Source organism: Eschrichtius robustus, chromosome 5, assembly GCF_028021215.1.
Source record: "Eschrichtius robustus isolate mEscRob2 chromosome 5, mEscRob2.pri, whole genome shotgun sequence".
Lineage (NCBI taxonomy): Eukaryota > Metazoa > Chordata > Mammalia > Artiodactyla > Eschrichtiidae > Eschrichtius > Eschrichtius robustus.
In genome coordinates, this window is record NC_090828.1 from 62,825,645 (window position 1) to 62,841,344 (window position 15,700).

Sequence of the window (15,700 nt, forward strand, 5' to 3'; positions counted from 1 at the left end):
CATTTTCTCTGATTTTAGCCTCTTGATTATACTATCACAGTAAGTGATTAAAGGTTTAACTCTTTCACTTGCGGCTTCCTGCTTTAATCAGCCACTCCAGTACCTAGCAGCTCAGCTGAGCTCCCGACATTTAGGTGTATCCATTTTATTGATCTTTGCAAAGAACCAGATTTTGAACTAATTGATTTTCTCTACTGTTTCTCCGTTACTGTTCATTGACTTCTGCTCTGATTTTTGTAATTTCCTTTCTTTTACTTGTTTTGGGTTTAATTTACTCTTATTCTAGTTTCATAAAGTAACAATTTAGATAAATGATTTTAGACCTTTCCTCTGTTTAAATATAAGCATTTGAAGCTATATCTCTCCAAGAACTATTTTAGGGGCATTTCACAATTTTGCTATGCTGTGTTTTCATTTTCACTCAGTTTACGTGTTTTCTGATTTCCATGTGATTTCTGCTTTGATACATAAGTTATTTAGAAGTGTGCTGCTTAATTCTCACACATTTTGGGATTTATATATTTCTTTCTTTTACTGACTTCTAATTTAATTCTGTGTGGTAAGAAAATATGTTTTGTGATTTCAATTCTTTTAAATTTATTGCTACTTGCTTTATGGCTTGGCATATGGTACACTCTGGTGAATGGGCCATGTGCACTTGTAAAAAATATGCATTCCGATATTGTTTGGTGGAGTATTCTATAGATGTCAATCAAGCTGACTGATAGTATGGTTCAGGTCTCATTTATCCCTGTTGATTTTCTATCTACTTGTTATTGATTACTAAGAAAAAACACTGAAGTTTCCAGCTATAATTGCGGATTGTCTATTTCTTCTTTCAATTCTGTCAATTTCTGCTTTATGTAATTTGGGGTTTTGTTGTTTTGTGCATATATATTTACAGCTGTTATATCTTCCTGCTCTATTGAGAGAGGGCATTTATGTTCTAATGTAAGGCACAAAAACAACTTGAGACAATGGGAACTACTAATGGTAGGAAAATAGCAATACTTTTTCATCTTCTTTATGACAGGAAATCCAACAATGGATAAAAATGAACAAAGATCTACATAAATGTATTTTTCCCCCTGGGATTCACAGACTACTTCAGGATTACTTGGCCTCTCATGAAGCAGATGTTGAATCCAAAAGTGGGTCACTAAAATGAAAGAAACCTGAGGAAAAATGTATAAAAGAAGAAAAAAATGAAAGAAAAGTTGCTCATTCCTCCCTATCATTTGACTTGGACAAAATAGATGAGAGTGTCAGATTATTCTACACAAAGAAAAACTCATGAGATACTTTTTTAAAGATCAGCTACTAGGGGGCTTCCCTGGTGGCACAGTGGTTGAGAATCTGCCTGCCAATGCAGGGGTCACGGGTTCGAGCCCTGGTCTGGGAAGATCCCACATGCCGCGGAGCAACTAGGCCCGTGAGCCACAATTACTGAGCCTGCGCGTCTGGAGCCTGTGCTCCGCAACAAGAGAGGCCGCAATAATGAGAGGCCCACGCACCGCGATGAAGAGTGGCCCCCACTTGCCACAACTAGAGAAAGCCCTCGCATAGAAATGAAGACCCAACACAGCCATAAATAAATTAATTAATTAATTAAAAAAAAAAAAAAAAAGAAAACCCTAATGACTTTAAAAAAAAAAAAAAGATCAGATACTAAATGATTTTCCCAGTCATTTTCATTTCCTAATTATTTTCAAAAGAAGCATTATGTAACAAGTAGGTCATAGTAAAGAAAACCAAATGGCTCTGCATAAGGAAAATGCTCAACCTTAGGAAAAATGTAAATTGAAACAACCTTAAAAAAAAAAAATCTACATTGAGATATTTTACCTAGACCAAAGATCTAGAGGCAAAGATTAAATAATATGATAACACACTAAGTAGACACAAGTACAGGGGAACTTTCACACATCACTGGTGTTAACATAATTGGTACAACTTCAATGAAAGGTACTCTGGCAATAACCATCAAAACTACAAAAGTATGCAAATGCTGAAACAGCAAATCACTTCTAAGGATTTGTGTGTGTGTGTGTGCATAAACTTTTTTTTTTTTTTGGAGTATAATTGCTTTACAAAGCTGTGGTAGTTTCTGCTGTACAATGACGTGAATCAGCTATATGTATACATACATCCCCTCCCTCTTGGACTTCCCTCCCATCGCCCCCCCATCCCACCCATCTAGGTCATCACAGAGCACCGAGCTGAGCTCCCTGAGCTATACAGCAGCTTCCCAATGTGGTACATATATACAATGGAATATTACTCAGCTACTTCTAAGAATTTATCCTACAAATACAATCAAAAACATGCAAAATAACTTGTGCATACTATTATTCATTGCGGTATCATTTGTAAATAGCAACGGACTAGAAATAACCCAAATGTTTATAATAGGGGACTAATTAAATACATCCTGGTACATCATACATGAAATATTCTGAAACTGTAAGACAAAATGAGGAAGGTCTTCATGTATTGAATATGAAATGATCTCCAAGATACACTCTTAAGGGAAAAAAAATGCAAGCTGAAGAACAATGTATAAAAAGAGGACTAAAAGAAAAAAAAAAATACACCCTCCCCACACACACATATTTCTTGTATATGCATAAAATGTCTCTGGAATAATACAGAGGAAGCTGATAGCAACTGGGCAGCAATCAAGTGAAAGGGGTAAAACAGATTTTTTTCCATAGAATATCTTCTTGTACCTTTTGAATTTTAAAAAATGTGAATACATTACCTGTTAAAAAAATAAGTACTTTTTTTTCTATAAATTATTGCAGTGGTATATTTACACTATTTAAAAACTAGAAGTATAAAAAGATACTGTTTTTAAAAAAGTCTCTCCACCATTCTTTTTTCCCTTCTATCCAAATCTCAAACTCACTAACCCAACTCCTCGGTAAGAACTGACCATAATTCTTAACGTATTTTTCCAGAGTATCATACATACACACACACAAGCAAATATGAGTACCATTATTTTTCCTCTATTTTCATTTAATATAGCACACCTTGCCTTGGGATACTTAATATATTTTTGAGAATTTTCCGTATTAGCACACAGAAAACTTTCTATTCTTTTTTCTTCTGCAGAGTATGCCATTGTATGAATAAACCACAATTTATTTAACCAGTTTTTCATTGATGGACACTTGAGATGTTTTCAATTTTGTCTGCTATTCTTGTATGTCTATTCGACTATCAACAAATCAATCACTATATTATTATACTTTAAGAAATGTCTATAGAGTATTCATATTGAGATCAAACAGAGTATAATATGCAATAAGATAGTGGCTTTTACAGACTTAAAACTAGAAGAAAATAACATGTACTCCTCAAAAACTGATTTGTGTACTAAGCAGCAGCATAGCTCAGATGTTAATAGTACAGATTTGGCATCCAGACTAAATGTGTTTGAATTCTGGCAGCTTTACTTACTAGCTGTGAATCTTGAGCAAGTTATTCATCTCTCTGTGCCTGTTTTCTTGTCTGTAAAGTGAAGATTATAACAGCTACCTCATAGTTTTGTGAAGCTTAAATGAATTTAAATGCAAAGCACTTAAAACAATGCTTAGCATGTAGTCAGTGTACAATAAATGCTAGCTATCACTATTATTCGAAGAGAAACTACTTCTGACAGATAGAAGAAAGACAAAAGAATTAAAGGAGATATATTAGAGCAGTGGTTTTTCAACTTCGGAGGGTGGGTGGATAATCCACCTATAATAATCTGATAACTATTTTCTTCCAAGAAAAATACACATACACAAACAGTTTACAAACAGTGCTATGGAATTCAAAAACTACCTCCAGTTCCTCTGTTAATAATTCCAGAATTAGAGTATAAATAAGAGAAGATGCAATTAAGTTGGAGCAAAGATAAAGAGAACCACATGCGTTACTATAATCAGCCCTAATATGGTACTAGAAATAGTGTTAGACTAAGATATTTAACTAAATGAGGAAAGTCTAATAGAGTTGTGTGGAGAGCAGGCTTCTGTGTCAGAACATGTACCAGGTACCATTCTTGATGATGTCCCATGGATAACAAAATGTTTGTTTAAAAAGTGTATTATTAAACTCAAGAGCGTCCTGGCTATTGGAAATAATCACTGAATTCATTAGCAAGGTGGCTAAATATAGAAGATTAACGTTCAAAAATTCCAACTGGATTTCTCCATTTTAGCAACATATTGGAAAATGTAATTTTAAATGATTCCATTTACAATAAAACAAACAGACATACACAGGAAACTTTAAAAGCATTCTTTTTGGGGTAGGGCACAAAAAAGGATACTGCCTATTACTTTCACTGCTCAAAATAGTACTGGACATGCATTAAGACAACAATAGAGAAATAAAGATTTGAAAGGAAGGGATGATACTGTCATTATTTTCAGATGATATGATACACAGAATACCTAAAAGAATCAACAGGCAAACTACTAGAATTAATAGAGAGTTCAGCAAGTGCCCAGTCACAAGAACATGCAAAAATCAATAGTATTATTTTATACCAGCAAGGAGTAATCAGAGAATGTTACAGAAAACGAGATATCATTTAAATAGAAACTAAAACCATAAAGCCTCTAGATTAGCTTTATAAAAAATACCAGACTTTAAGATGACAATTTTAAAATTCCATGAAAATATTAAAAGAAGACTTGAATAAATGGACATAAAAACTATGTTCAATGCCTTAAAACGATAATTCAAAAAGATCCTCATCTAACAGCTTGTAGGAGTTTGGAAAGATATTTAAGAATTGATAAAACATTTATATGTAAGAATAAAGGTGCATATATAGCTAACCAGAAAAAAATTTTAGAAAAAAGAATGTGGCAAAAAGATATTAGAAGGAAAAAAAAAAGTGAAACTCACCCTGCCAGATATAATGTCTATAATAAAACCATTGTTAAGAGTGTGGAGCTTCCCTGGTGGAGCAGTGGGGCCTTCCCTGGTGGCGCAGTAGTTAAGAATCCACCTGCCAATGCAGGGGACACGGGTTCGAGCCCTGGTCCAGGAAGATCCCACATGCCGCGGAGCAACTAAGCCCATGCGCCAAGACTACTGAGCCTGCGCTCTAGAGCCCACGCGCCACAACTACTGAGCCCACGCGCCACAACTACTGAAGCCCGCACGCCTAGAGCCAGTGCTCCGCAACAAGAGAAGGCACCGCAATGAGAAGCCCGCGCACCGCAACGAAGAGTAGCCGCCGCTCGCCGCAACTAGAGAAGGCCAGTGTGCAGCAACGAAGACCCAACGCAGCCAAAAATAAATAAATGTTTACTCTGAAAAAAAAAAAAAAAAAGAGTGTGCTACTAGTATAGGAACAAATAGGTCAGTAGTATACAACAAAGAATCCAGAAATATAGAAACATGTTAGCATAAGAAATTAGTATGAAAAAGTTAGGTTATTTTATAAATAGATTATTTTGTAAATAGTCTTAGGAAAACTGCCTCATCAAATGGAGAAAAAATTAAATCTTTACTTCATACCTTACTACAAAATAAACTTCAGATTAAATGAAAAACATAAATGTAAAGACAAAACTATAAAAATAAGAGAAGAAAATATAAAATAACTTTATAATCTCAGACTGGAGAAGGATTTTAAAAATAAGATTCCAAAAGCATAAGTCATAAATAAAAAAGTGATAGGTCTGACGACATTAAAATTAAATATTTCTGTTCCACAAAGGGCAATACAAAGTCTGTTAAAAGATATCTGCAAAACTGACAAAGCAATAGCAAGACAGTGACAGAAAACCCAATTTTTTTAAATGCTCAAAGAATAGGAATAGGAAATATACAGAGGAAAATTTAAATGTCTAAAAAGTACATGGACTGATGATCAACTGCATTTATATTAGAGAAATGCAAAGTAAATTAACCATAAGCATATACTTTACCCCCATCTGACTGGCAAATATTAGAACACTGGATAATAAGTGCTAGCAAGTATAGGGCAGAAAACAAGAACCCTCATGCAATGCAAATGGGAATGTGAACCTTGAGCAGCCATGTTAGAAGGCAAGGAGGCAGAATGTATCCCATACATACATAGGCAATCCCATAGCTCGCTAGGTATAGAATCCAGAGAAAGTTTAAAAGTATACAAAACATTAGGTTCATTGCAGCAGTTTATTTTTTTTCATGGTAGCAAAGATTTGAAGGCAGCCTAGATGTTCACCAATGAGGAGTAAGTAAAATGTGGAATACACATATATTGGAATACCACTATGAAGAAATAAGAAAGAATTATCTCGAGCTACATGATTAGGTCTAAATGATATAATATTTAGCACGAAAAAAGTAAGAAAGATACAAGATTTATAGCACAATACCAGTTATACAAATTAAACAAACACAAAATAACACTATATGCAGTTTATATTGACATACACATTACTTCTGAGAAGTAAGGGATTAGATATCGTGTGGGGAACAAAGGGAGAATAATATTAGAGGCACTATACTTAGTACGCCAAAGCTGAGGAGTGTGATCAACTGAATTGCGTACATATGCACCTCCATCTTTCCTCTCAAAATTGAAAAGATAATTTCAGTTTAAGAAGTGAACAAGGGGAACAATATAAATACTATCAGATGAATGTGGTAAATTCTACCTCTAACTGACTTACTAGCTTAGATGTGTCTTCATCCTTCAGTTTCCTCACTGTAAAGTGAAAACCTAGTTTATAAGCTAGTTAAGAAACAGCCAGCCATTATAAACTGCTTTGTAAATATCTCTGAACAAATAAATGTTTAGTCCTTTCTCCCCCAAATGAAACAAAGGGCTATGAATGAACGATTCCTGAGTTAACTTCAAGAAATAAAGAAGAAAACATTAAGGGAAAACTGCTGAGTGAGTAGATTTGCAATTAGAATCAAAGGGAGCAAAGGAATAAATTTTAATAAAACATTTTTTGGATAAAAGTATGAGATATGAATGGGTGAAACAAAATACTCCAAATGAAAGAAAGTGACATAAAGAAAAAAATGTCAAATCCACAAAAGTTAAAAGTAGGCATAGTATTATACCCATCTATATCACACTACCATGATTAATAGAAACAAAAAAGCCAAAGTGAATAAAGTAGAAGAGCAAGCAAATATCTAACTGTATATTTATACTTCTGTATTATATATTCATGTATTTCTATAATTACATACATTTTTAAGTATTACATATATACTTAAAAGCAAAAAAAGATTACACAGATGACAGAACTCTAAACAGAAAGAGCAAATTTCTATCTAAAGTTGTAATCTTACTTTTCTCACTTCAGGTGAAAATATCCACTTAACTCAAATAATCCAACCAACCCCTCAAATTGAATATATGCAAAATACTTTCATCTCGGCCCACACAAAACTGCTCCATATTCCTCCTCCATCAACTGTACCATAACAGTTCAAATCTCCCAGGCTCAAAACCCAAGTACAGTATGCTTCTTTCTTCTCCCTTGACTCCTACATGTTCAACTAGCTGTCAAATCCTTACTATTTCATCTCCGAGATCTTTAATTGCTCCCTATCCTCTTCTATTTCTAATATTTCCTTTCCCAACTGGCTTTTCTGTTCCTAGTCCCTCCAATCCTCACAGCTCACAAAATGTCTTATATTAGAATGAGGTTGCATGCTGAAATAAAATTTGAATCATGTCACATTTCTGTCCAAAAATCTTTCAGTGGTCCAAATTCCTTTCATGTGAAATTCAAGATCCACCACAATTTCCCCTTAACCTGTCTTTCTGACACTATGTCACACCATTCCTTTTCATGCCTCCTAATAGATAAATTTCTTCCTTGGTCTAAGTATATTCCCAGTGCTCTACTATAGGCATCACTGTACACCCAAGCCCCAGACTAATTTTCAGTGCTCATTACTAGAGCTTCTGCTTCCAGGTACTTCTCAGTTTATGGGAGAAAAATACCCTCCAATAAAAAACAAATGACAAAATAAACCAAGAATACAAGAACACAAAGGTAACAAGAACACAAAGAACCACAGCCTTTGGCTTTTAAATGTGAAGAAAGCAAAGCTGATGAAGGAAGTAGTAGATTTTGTTTGGTTAACCTTCTCTATGCTTGAGGATGTTCACATGCCAGAAGGAAACATGCTTTTACGTTCAAATTTAAAAATAAATAACTATGAAAGAAAATATCTAATGGATGAATATTTTTAATTTGTTCAATATCTTAGAATTCTAAATAGAATGTTTTGGGGACAAATGTGCAGAGTTTATCTTGAATCACTTGATAAAAACCAAGGAATCCAAACTATTTAATGCAATGGTCAATTATTTAAGAGAGAAGGAACAATCAACAGCTTAATTCTGATATACCGCATGCAGGCTTCAAAGACCATAAATATGATAAGTGACTTAATTCTCACATCAAATTCCCTGGAAATGAATGGCAGATAATGTCAGGGACATAATCCTATAAACACAGTTTGGTTTACTTACCTTCTGGTTTCCTACTCTGTCACTTTCTTGCCTACTCACACTGACCCACAGTTTTACAAAATGATTAAACCAGTGATAATTCATTCATCCAAGTTTTAATTGGCTACAAATTGAATATTTTGCAATTCTAAAATTACATAAATTCCATCAGATATTCAAACAACCAGCTTGCTGGCCAACATAACATGACACCCTTTAAAAAGGATATTAAAAGCCAATGACGATTAGTGATAAATATATTAATATGAATACTATCTTCTGTTCAAGTACTGGGCATTTATTACCACAGATCTAATCCAAAACTCCTCTAATGTCAAATATTAGTAATATTACTATAAAAATGGGTAGATGCTAACAAATACAAAAGTAACAATAATAGTAAATAATCTAAATATTTATTCCTTTGAGTTAGACTAACATATACTTGTATGACAGTTCTGGATATATAATAGATATAAGTTATTATATGTCAGTATATTTTTTAAAATTAGATAATTGTTTGAAAAAAAAAAAAAGGCTCCCTACTCTCTACCACAAATTATACCTGGCAGCTAGGTAAATCTTCCCCAAAAAGGTGGTGCTGAAGAAGGCTGGTGATTCTGAGGAAAGGTAAGCAGAAGTCCTGTAAGTATTTTTCCGTGGATTCAGGAGACCAAGCAACAGGGCTAATCTAAAGTTAAAAAAGAAAATCAGAACAATTCGTTCTATAATAGACATAACAAACAGTAATATTCATAATGGCAAGAAAATCTAAATTTTTAAATAACCACTACATCTGGTCATAGAGAACATACCGTTGCACACTCCTGCGTTCCTTCTTCATGGTATAACTTTCCTTTAGATAGTTCCCTTATCACAAAGCTCAGTAACACTTCATAAGACTTCTCTGCATCACATGTATTCTGGAAAAAATTAAAAATTAATTCCATTAGTCACTGAAAATTACAAAACCATTTACATTGGAAAGAATACCTTTTAATGAGTAGAGTATAATCATGATTACATTACTTTCCAAGCATGTAAACTTCACTTGCTCAAAATCTGTGTACAACAGTACACCTCTGGATTCACAGTGAATTTGGATAGGTGATTAAAGCTATTCCAATACTTCTTTAAAACACAGCATATAAGTTACATAATATATGTGTAAATGAACATATCTATATCCTATCTTTTGTCCCAGTAATTCTCACTCCTGGAAATTCTTCCTAAGGAAATAATCTAAAGAGAAAAGAAGAACTTTATGCCCATGACATTCACTGAAGCATTATAATAGTGAAAAATTAGAAATGACCAACAGAAGTGAAGCAGTTATTGGACTTCTCTGGTTAAGAGTCCACCTGCCAATGCAGGGGACATGGGTTCAAGCCCTGGTCTGGGAAGATCCCACATGCTGTGGAGCAACTAAGCCCGTGCACCACAACTACTGAGCCTGCGCTCTAGAGCCCACAAGCCACAACTACTGAAGCCCACGAGCCTAGAGGCCGTGCTCCGCAACAAGAGAAGCCACTGTGATGAGAAGCCCGCTCACTGCAACAAAGAGTAGCCCCCGCTCACCGCAACTAGAGAGAGCCCACGCACAGCAACGAAGACCCAACGCAGCCAAAAATAAATAAATAAATAAATAAATGGATTTATTTTTTTTAAAAAGGTGAAGCAGTTACCTAAATTATGCAATATCAGAATATTTTATAGGCAGTAAACATGACAAATTTGAGCTACAGAAAAAAATGTTTATAGAGTGGTGTGCAAAAAATAGAAGTATATATACACTCGTTACAGTGATAAAATCATACATGCATGAAATATAACATGGACCCCCAATTTTTTTCTTTTACAGTTTTACTCAAATTCCTTGAATAGAATTTGTTAAAACAACTTAATGTAAAAATAAATAGGACCATATGTTTATTACAGAATTACAGATAACATTAAATAACAATCTACAAATTAATTAAGCTTAATGACTATACTTTTTGTAAGAAAGAAAAAAATGGCTATTTATAAATTTAAATTTATTTCAGTAAGGTTTTTGCACATAAAGAAATGCACTTTTTATATTCACTGAGATATTAAAAGTTGTTGCAAATTACAGTAAAGTGTAAACAATCTTAACGTAATAAGTTTGTTGTGATATTTATTCATTAACTATATTTTTAATTTTTAAATTTTTTAATACTTTATTTATTTATTTATTTAGTTAGTTAGTTAGTTAGTTAGTTAGTTATGGCTGCACTGGGTCCTCGTTGCCGCTCGCAGGCTTTCTCTAGTTGCGGCGAGTGGGGGCTACTCTTCGTTGCGGTGGGCGGGCTTCTCATCACGGTGGCTTCTCTTGCTGCGGAGCACGGGCTCTAGGTGCGCGGGCTTGAGTAGTTGTGGCTCGCGGGCTCAGTAGTTGTGGCTTGCGGGCTCTAGAGCACAGGCTCAGTAGTTGTGGCGCACGGGCTTAGTTGCTCCGCGGCATGTGGGATCTTCCCAGACCAGGGCTCAAACCCATGTCCCCTGCACTGGCAGGAGGATTCTTAAGCACTGCATCACCAGGGAAGTCCCTAACTATATTTTTTAAATAGTAAAATATAAGCACTGAGTAAACACTATGGGATATAAGTTTATCCTGAATTTTTAAGGCACTAATAGTCAGGACCACAGAATTTGTTGTTTGATGATACTTTCTTTCTCACATGTTATTGTGCTCTCTTCAACTAGACTGTAAATTCCAAAATGTCAGGAACTATGCTTTATATTTTCTAAGTCTCCCTTTGCATAACAAAACTCTGAGCAATAATACCTGGTGGTTAATTGATGGAATTTATTTTGGTAATGGAGTTTTTGACCTTGGAACTTGCCTGGATGTCTCTCTTTTTATAATCAATTCTTTGCATTATCTTTAAAGTACTCCTCTGCTTTCTGCCATATCATGCAGCCACGCAGTGTTATCATGTCCTGATAAACTATAAAAAGTCCCTGACTCAGCAACTGCTATCCTTATATCACGTGACCCACCCCACCTCTGCCTAATTAATCAACAGGATGATCACTTGCCAAATATGATGACTTGCAGGTTACATATAATTTACAAGAATCAATATCCCACTGAATATCAAAACAGCAACATGTTACATTTTTAGAATTGATTTAATCAGAGTAGTTCTTGAATAGGCAATTCAAAAGAAAATATTACCACAATTTTGCTGCTTATTAATCAATGTGACATATTTAAAGTTGTGAAAATATACAAGACAGCCTAAAAGCCTAATTCAACATACTCTTTTGAGTAAAAGATTTATAGAGCATAACAACAGAAAAGTATTTCAAGTATAATACTTTCCAAATTATGGGGAAAATATCCTCCAATAAGAAACAAATGATACTCAGATCACCCAAGCAAGTTATTGAACAATAATTATTTTTTAAATTATTGTTATCAGATACATTTTAAGTATTTTTTTTTTTACTTAAAGGAGGTACTATATCAGATCAGAAAGTCAAATATAATGTAGTAGTCACTGTTTTGTATTGAGAACTCTTCCCACTAGAAGAGTATTAGATAAGAAAATAATTTTATTTCATACATAAGAAGTCTTAGGAAACCATATTTTATATAAGCAATATTTAAATAAAGCGAAGAGTAGGCTCCTTGGTAAAGCTAAGAAGATAACCTTTAAGAAGTAAAGCTTTTCTTTTTTTTTTTTAAATAAATAAAGCTTAAGAAGAGGATTTCTGAGACCATGGATGAACGATCCATGATCATGATCAGAAGAATCCTGTGGGAGAAGTGGCAGAAGTATGTGAGTTAAATAAAGAAAAGAATTAAGAGTTGAGAGATGCAACAGACGCTGTGTTGGGTAGATGCTTTGTCTAAATTATAGTGCTTCTAGGGACTTCTCTGGTGGCACAGTGGTTAAGAATCCACCTGCCAATGCAGGGGACACGGGTTCGAGCCCTGGTCCGGGAAGATCCCACATGCCGCGGAGCAGCTAAGCCCATGTGCCACAACTACTGAGCCTGCACTCTAGAGCCCACAAGCCATAACTACTGAGCCCATGTGCCACAACTACTGAAGCCCGCGCGCCACAACTACTGAAGCCCGCGCACCTAGAGCCCGTGCTCCGCAGCAAGAGAAGCCACCGCAACGAGAAGCCCGCGCACTGCAATGAAGAGTAGTCCCCACTCACCGCAACTAGAGAAAGCCCGCATGCAGCAACGAAGACCCAACACAGCCAAAAATAAATAAATAATTTATTTTAAAAAAGAAAAAATTATAGTGCTTCTTAAACTTTTTGGGGTGACAGGCCCTTTGAGTATATGCTGGATGCTATGGTCCTACTCCCCAAAACAAAACAAAGGGAAAGGACCCCAGATTAAGAAATCCTGGTATAAAAACTCTTAACAGAAATTCCACTAACCGAAAGATCACAGTTTATACTAACTATAATGATGATTTTTCCAAACAACTAAACCTCATTATCAAATTAACTCTAAAATCCCTTTGAAAAATACACAGTACCTATGTATTTTATTTTACCAGATTAGATCTGTTTTCATTGGAATTATCATACCTGAGGATAAGGAATTATAAGGATGAAATGAATGAGACTCAATGAAGAAAGAAAAAAAGGAAGGGAGTGAGAGGAGGGAAGAACTAAAGGAAGGAAGGAAGAACTAAAGGAAGAAGGAAATTTTTTAAAGGAGGAATGAATGATACAGAATAATTACAGAAATCACAGTGATATTTCACTGTACATAAATATTATTTTTGCTATTATTTATAATCCTATATACCTAAATGTTTAGATTTATGGTAGAAAAAGCTAATAATGTGGCAAACCAACCTACAGAATATCATAATTTTTTGTTTTCATTCACTGAAGCAATTTATATGGCTATAAATTTCTAATTTATGTTCTGATAAGAATCTGCCTTATATTAAATGTTTTATTAAGTATTTTAAAAAATAGCTAACAATGATCAAATTGAGAAAGAAAATTGACAGAGGTTACCTAAATTACTTCATGTTCCTTCCATCATAGATTTACAATTGTCTAATTTTCTGTCAGTAGGTCTCATTTTAGTGAACAGTCAGATGAATAGATTTAGACCCAAACTATATCAGAAAATGTTTTAAATGTGTACTTTTTCATGGTTAGACAACTTACTAAAGAAACATTTAAACAATGACACAGCATAGAAACCTGTTATACCTGATTTGAATACAAACAATCCCAATATCAGATTAGAGTGCACTCAGAGAGACTGAAAGAATATTTAGAAAAAAGAAAGATAATTGCAGAAGGCAAAATTATCCAAAAAACAACTAGAAACAAGGAGGAAAAAATCACTGAAGGAAAAGACAGAAACTCATTTTGTTATTTCCAATAACAGAATTTTAGAAATAGAGGGGCCCTTATAAATCATATGTTCTTAATTTCTCATTTACCTATGACAAGGCTGAGGTTCAGAGAGTTTTTATGTCTTGAACAAAAAAGTAATATCTTCATTTAGTGGCAGGAGCTTGGCCTAGTACTCAGGTTCAATGGCCAACAACCAGTATCCCTAAATTAAGATATAACAAACTTCATAATGATACTACATTAAATTTCTGTACACATAATCATGATTTGGGGCTAAACTAGTGATAAAAGTGAAGGTTATATTGAATACATTTCATGTATCAATATCTACAATTGGTTTTCTCTCCTTTAATACAAGTAGATGTGATTTTAACAGAAACTTTTCAATGAGGTTTAAAACTTCTTTAAGAGTCTATAAATCAAAGAAAAGGTTCAATTTACACTATACTTATTATTTTTTCCTACCAACTTCCCCAAATAAACAGGGAAGTAATCTTCTTATTTCACCTATCTCTACGCCAAACTACTCACTCAGTTCTTTGGTTCCATAGTATCCCAACTGTTTTCAAGCCACTGAAAATACTTACATTTAACTAAACTTGCACAATTTTTCTAAATTGTTCATATAATTTTAACTGAAAGAGAATGCCTTTAAATTTACTAAGAATTTATATATCTACATATTTTTAAACATGGGAAAAAAGTAGTTTTTAAAGAGGTATAACTAAGAAAAGGCCAGGATTTTTACATCTAGAAGTGGTGAGTCAAAAGCGATCTTTGGATCGTGGTTGGGGATGAGGCAAGGAGAAGAAAAGATGACAGATAAGTAAAACAGGCAAGTCTACATACATTTTATTACTTGCTAACTGTGTTGATACAATTCTTATAACTTCTCTAAGTTTAAGGCTTGCAGCAAGAACAAAACTGTCCAGATACAAAGGGGAAAAGGCCAACGTTTAGAGACACAGAAGACCTCATTGTGCAAGGAAAACATTTTCAACGTTTATAGCCTGAAGGTGCTCCATTTCCAATTAAAATACTGTTAATAACTCATTTTGTGGACTTCCCTGGTGGTGCAGTGGCTACGAATCCGCCTGCCAATGCAGGGGACACAGGTTCGAGCCCTGGTCCAGGAATATCCCACATGCCTCGGGGCAACTAAGCCCGTGCGCCATAACTACTGAGCCTGCGCTCTAGAGCCTGAGATCCACAACTACTGAAGCCTGTGCACCTAGAGCCTGTGTTCCACAACAAGAGAAGCCATTGCAGTGAGAAGCCCACACACCACAACAAAGAGTAGCCCCCGCTCGCTGCAACGAAGACCCAACGCGGCCAAAAATAAATAAATCTATTTTAAAAATTATTAAAAATAACTCGTTTTGCCTTTCAAACATCTAATCTCATCCATTCATATCACCAACTTAAATAAATTCACCTAACTACTAAATAACAAATTCAGACAAGACACTAACCTTTTTGAGAGCTCCCGTGTGTTTCCAGGCTGACCTATCTTCCTCACTGCATTTAACTGAAAGTGCCACAAGACCTTGCGTGTACAATAGGGTAAAAAGCACCTTCACAATGCAGGTGAAATGGTCTACAAGAGAAAGAGAAGATCATTATTTCTTTGGAATCTAGACATTTTGTACTCAAGATAATTTCACAAATACATGACTTTCCTTGCATGTGTAACTGGTTTTTGTTCAATATTTAAGTAATAAAATAACAATGTGATATTATATTTGCTACCCAACAGATCTGAAATTATGAAATCAAATCTCCTTTATTCATCTACACAATATGCCAATAAGAGGCTTTTAGCAGAATGAGAAGTGTGCTCTGTTTCAAC

At 34.6% G+C, this 15,700-nt stretch overlaps 1 protein-coding gene across 1 annotated transcript in view; it reads right to left on the bottom strand.

Moving 5' to 3' along the window:
• UBR3 (ubiquitin protein ligase E3 component n-recognin 3) overlaps nucleotides 1-15,700 on the bottom strand; it is a 229,904-nt gene that overhangs the window by 12,950 nt on the left and 201,254 nt on the right. Inside the window, exons 33-35 of the mRNA XM_068544929.1 lie at nucleotides 15,324-15,448; nucleotides 9,295-9,402; nucleotides 9,045-9,170 (exon numbers count right to left, since the gene is read on the bottom strand). Of these exons, the coding sequence (XP_068401030.1) occupies nucleotides 9,045-9,170; nucleotides 9,295-9,402; nucleotides 15,324-15,448 (359 nt within the window). The remainder of the gene's footprint in view (nucleotides 1-9,044; nucleotides 9,171-9,294; nucleotides 9,403-15,323; nucleotides 15,449-15,700) is intronic.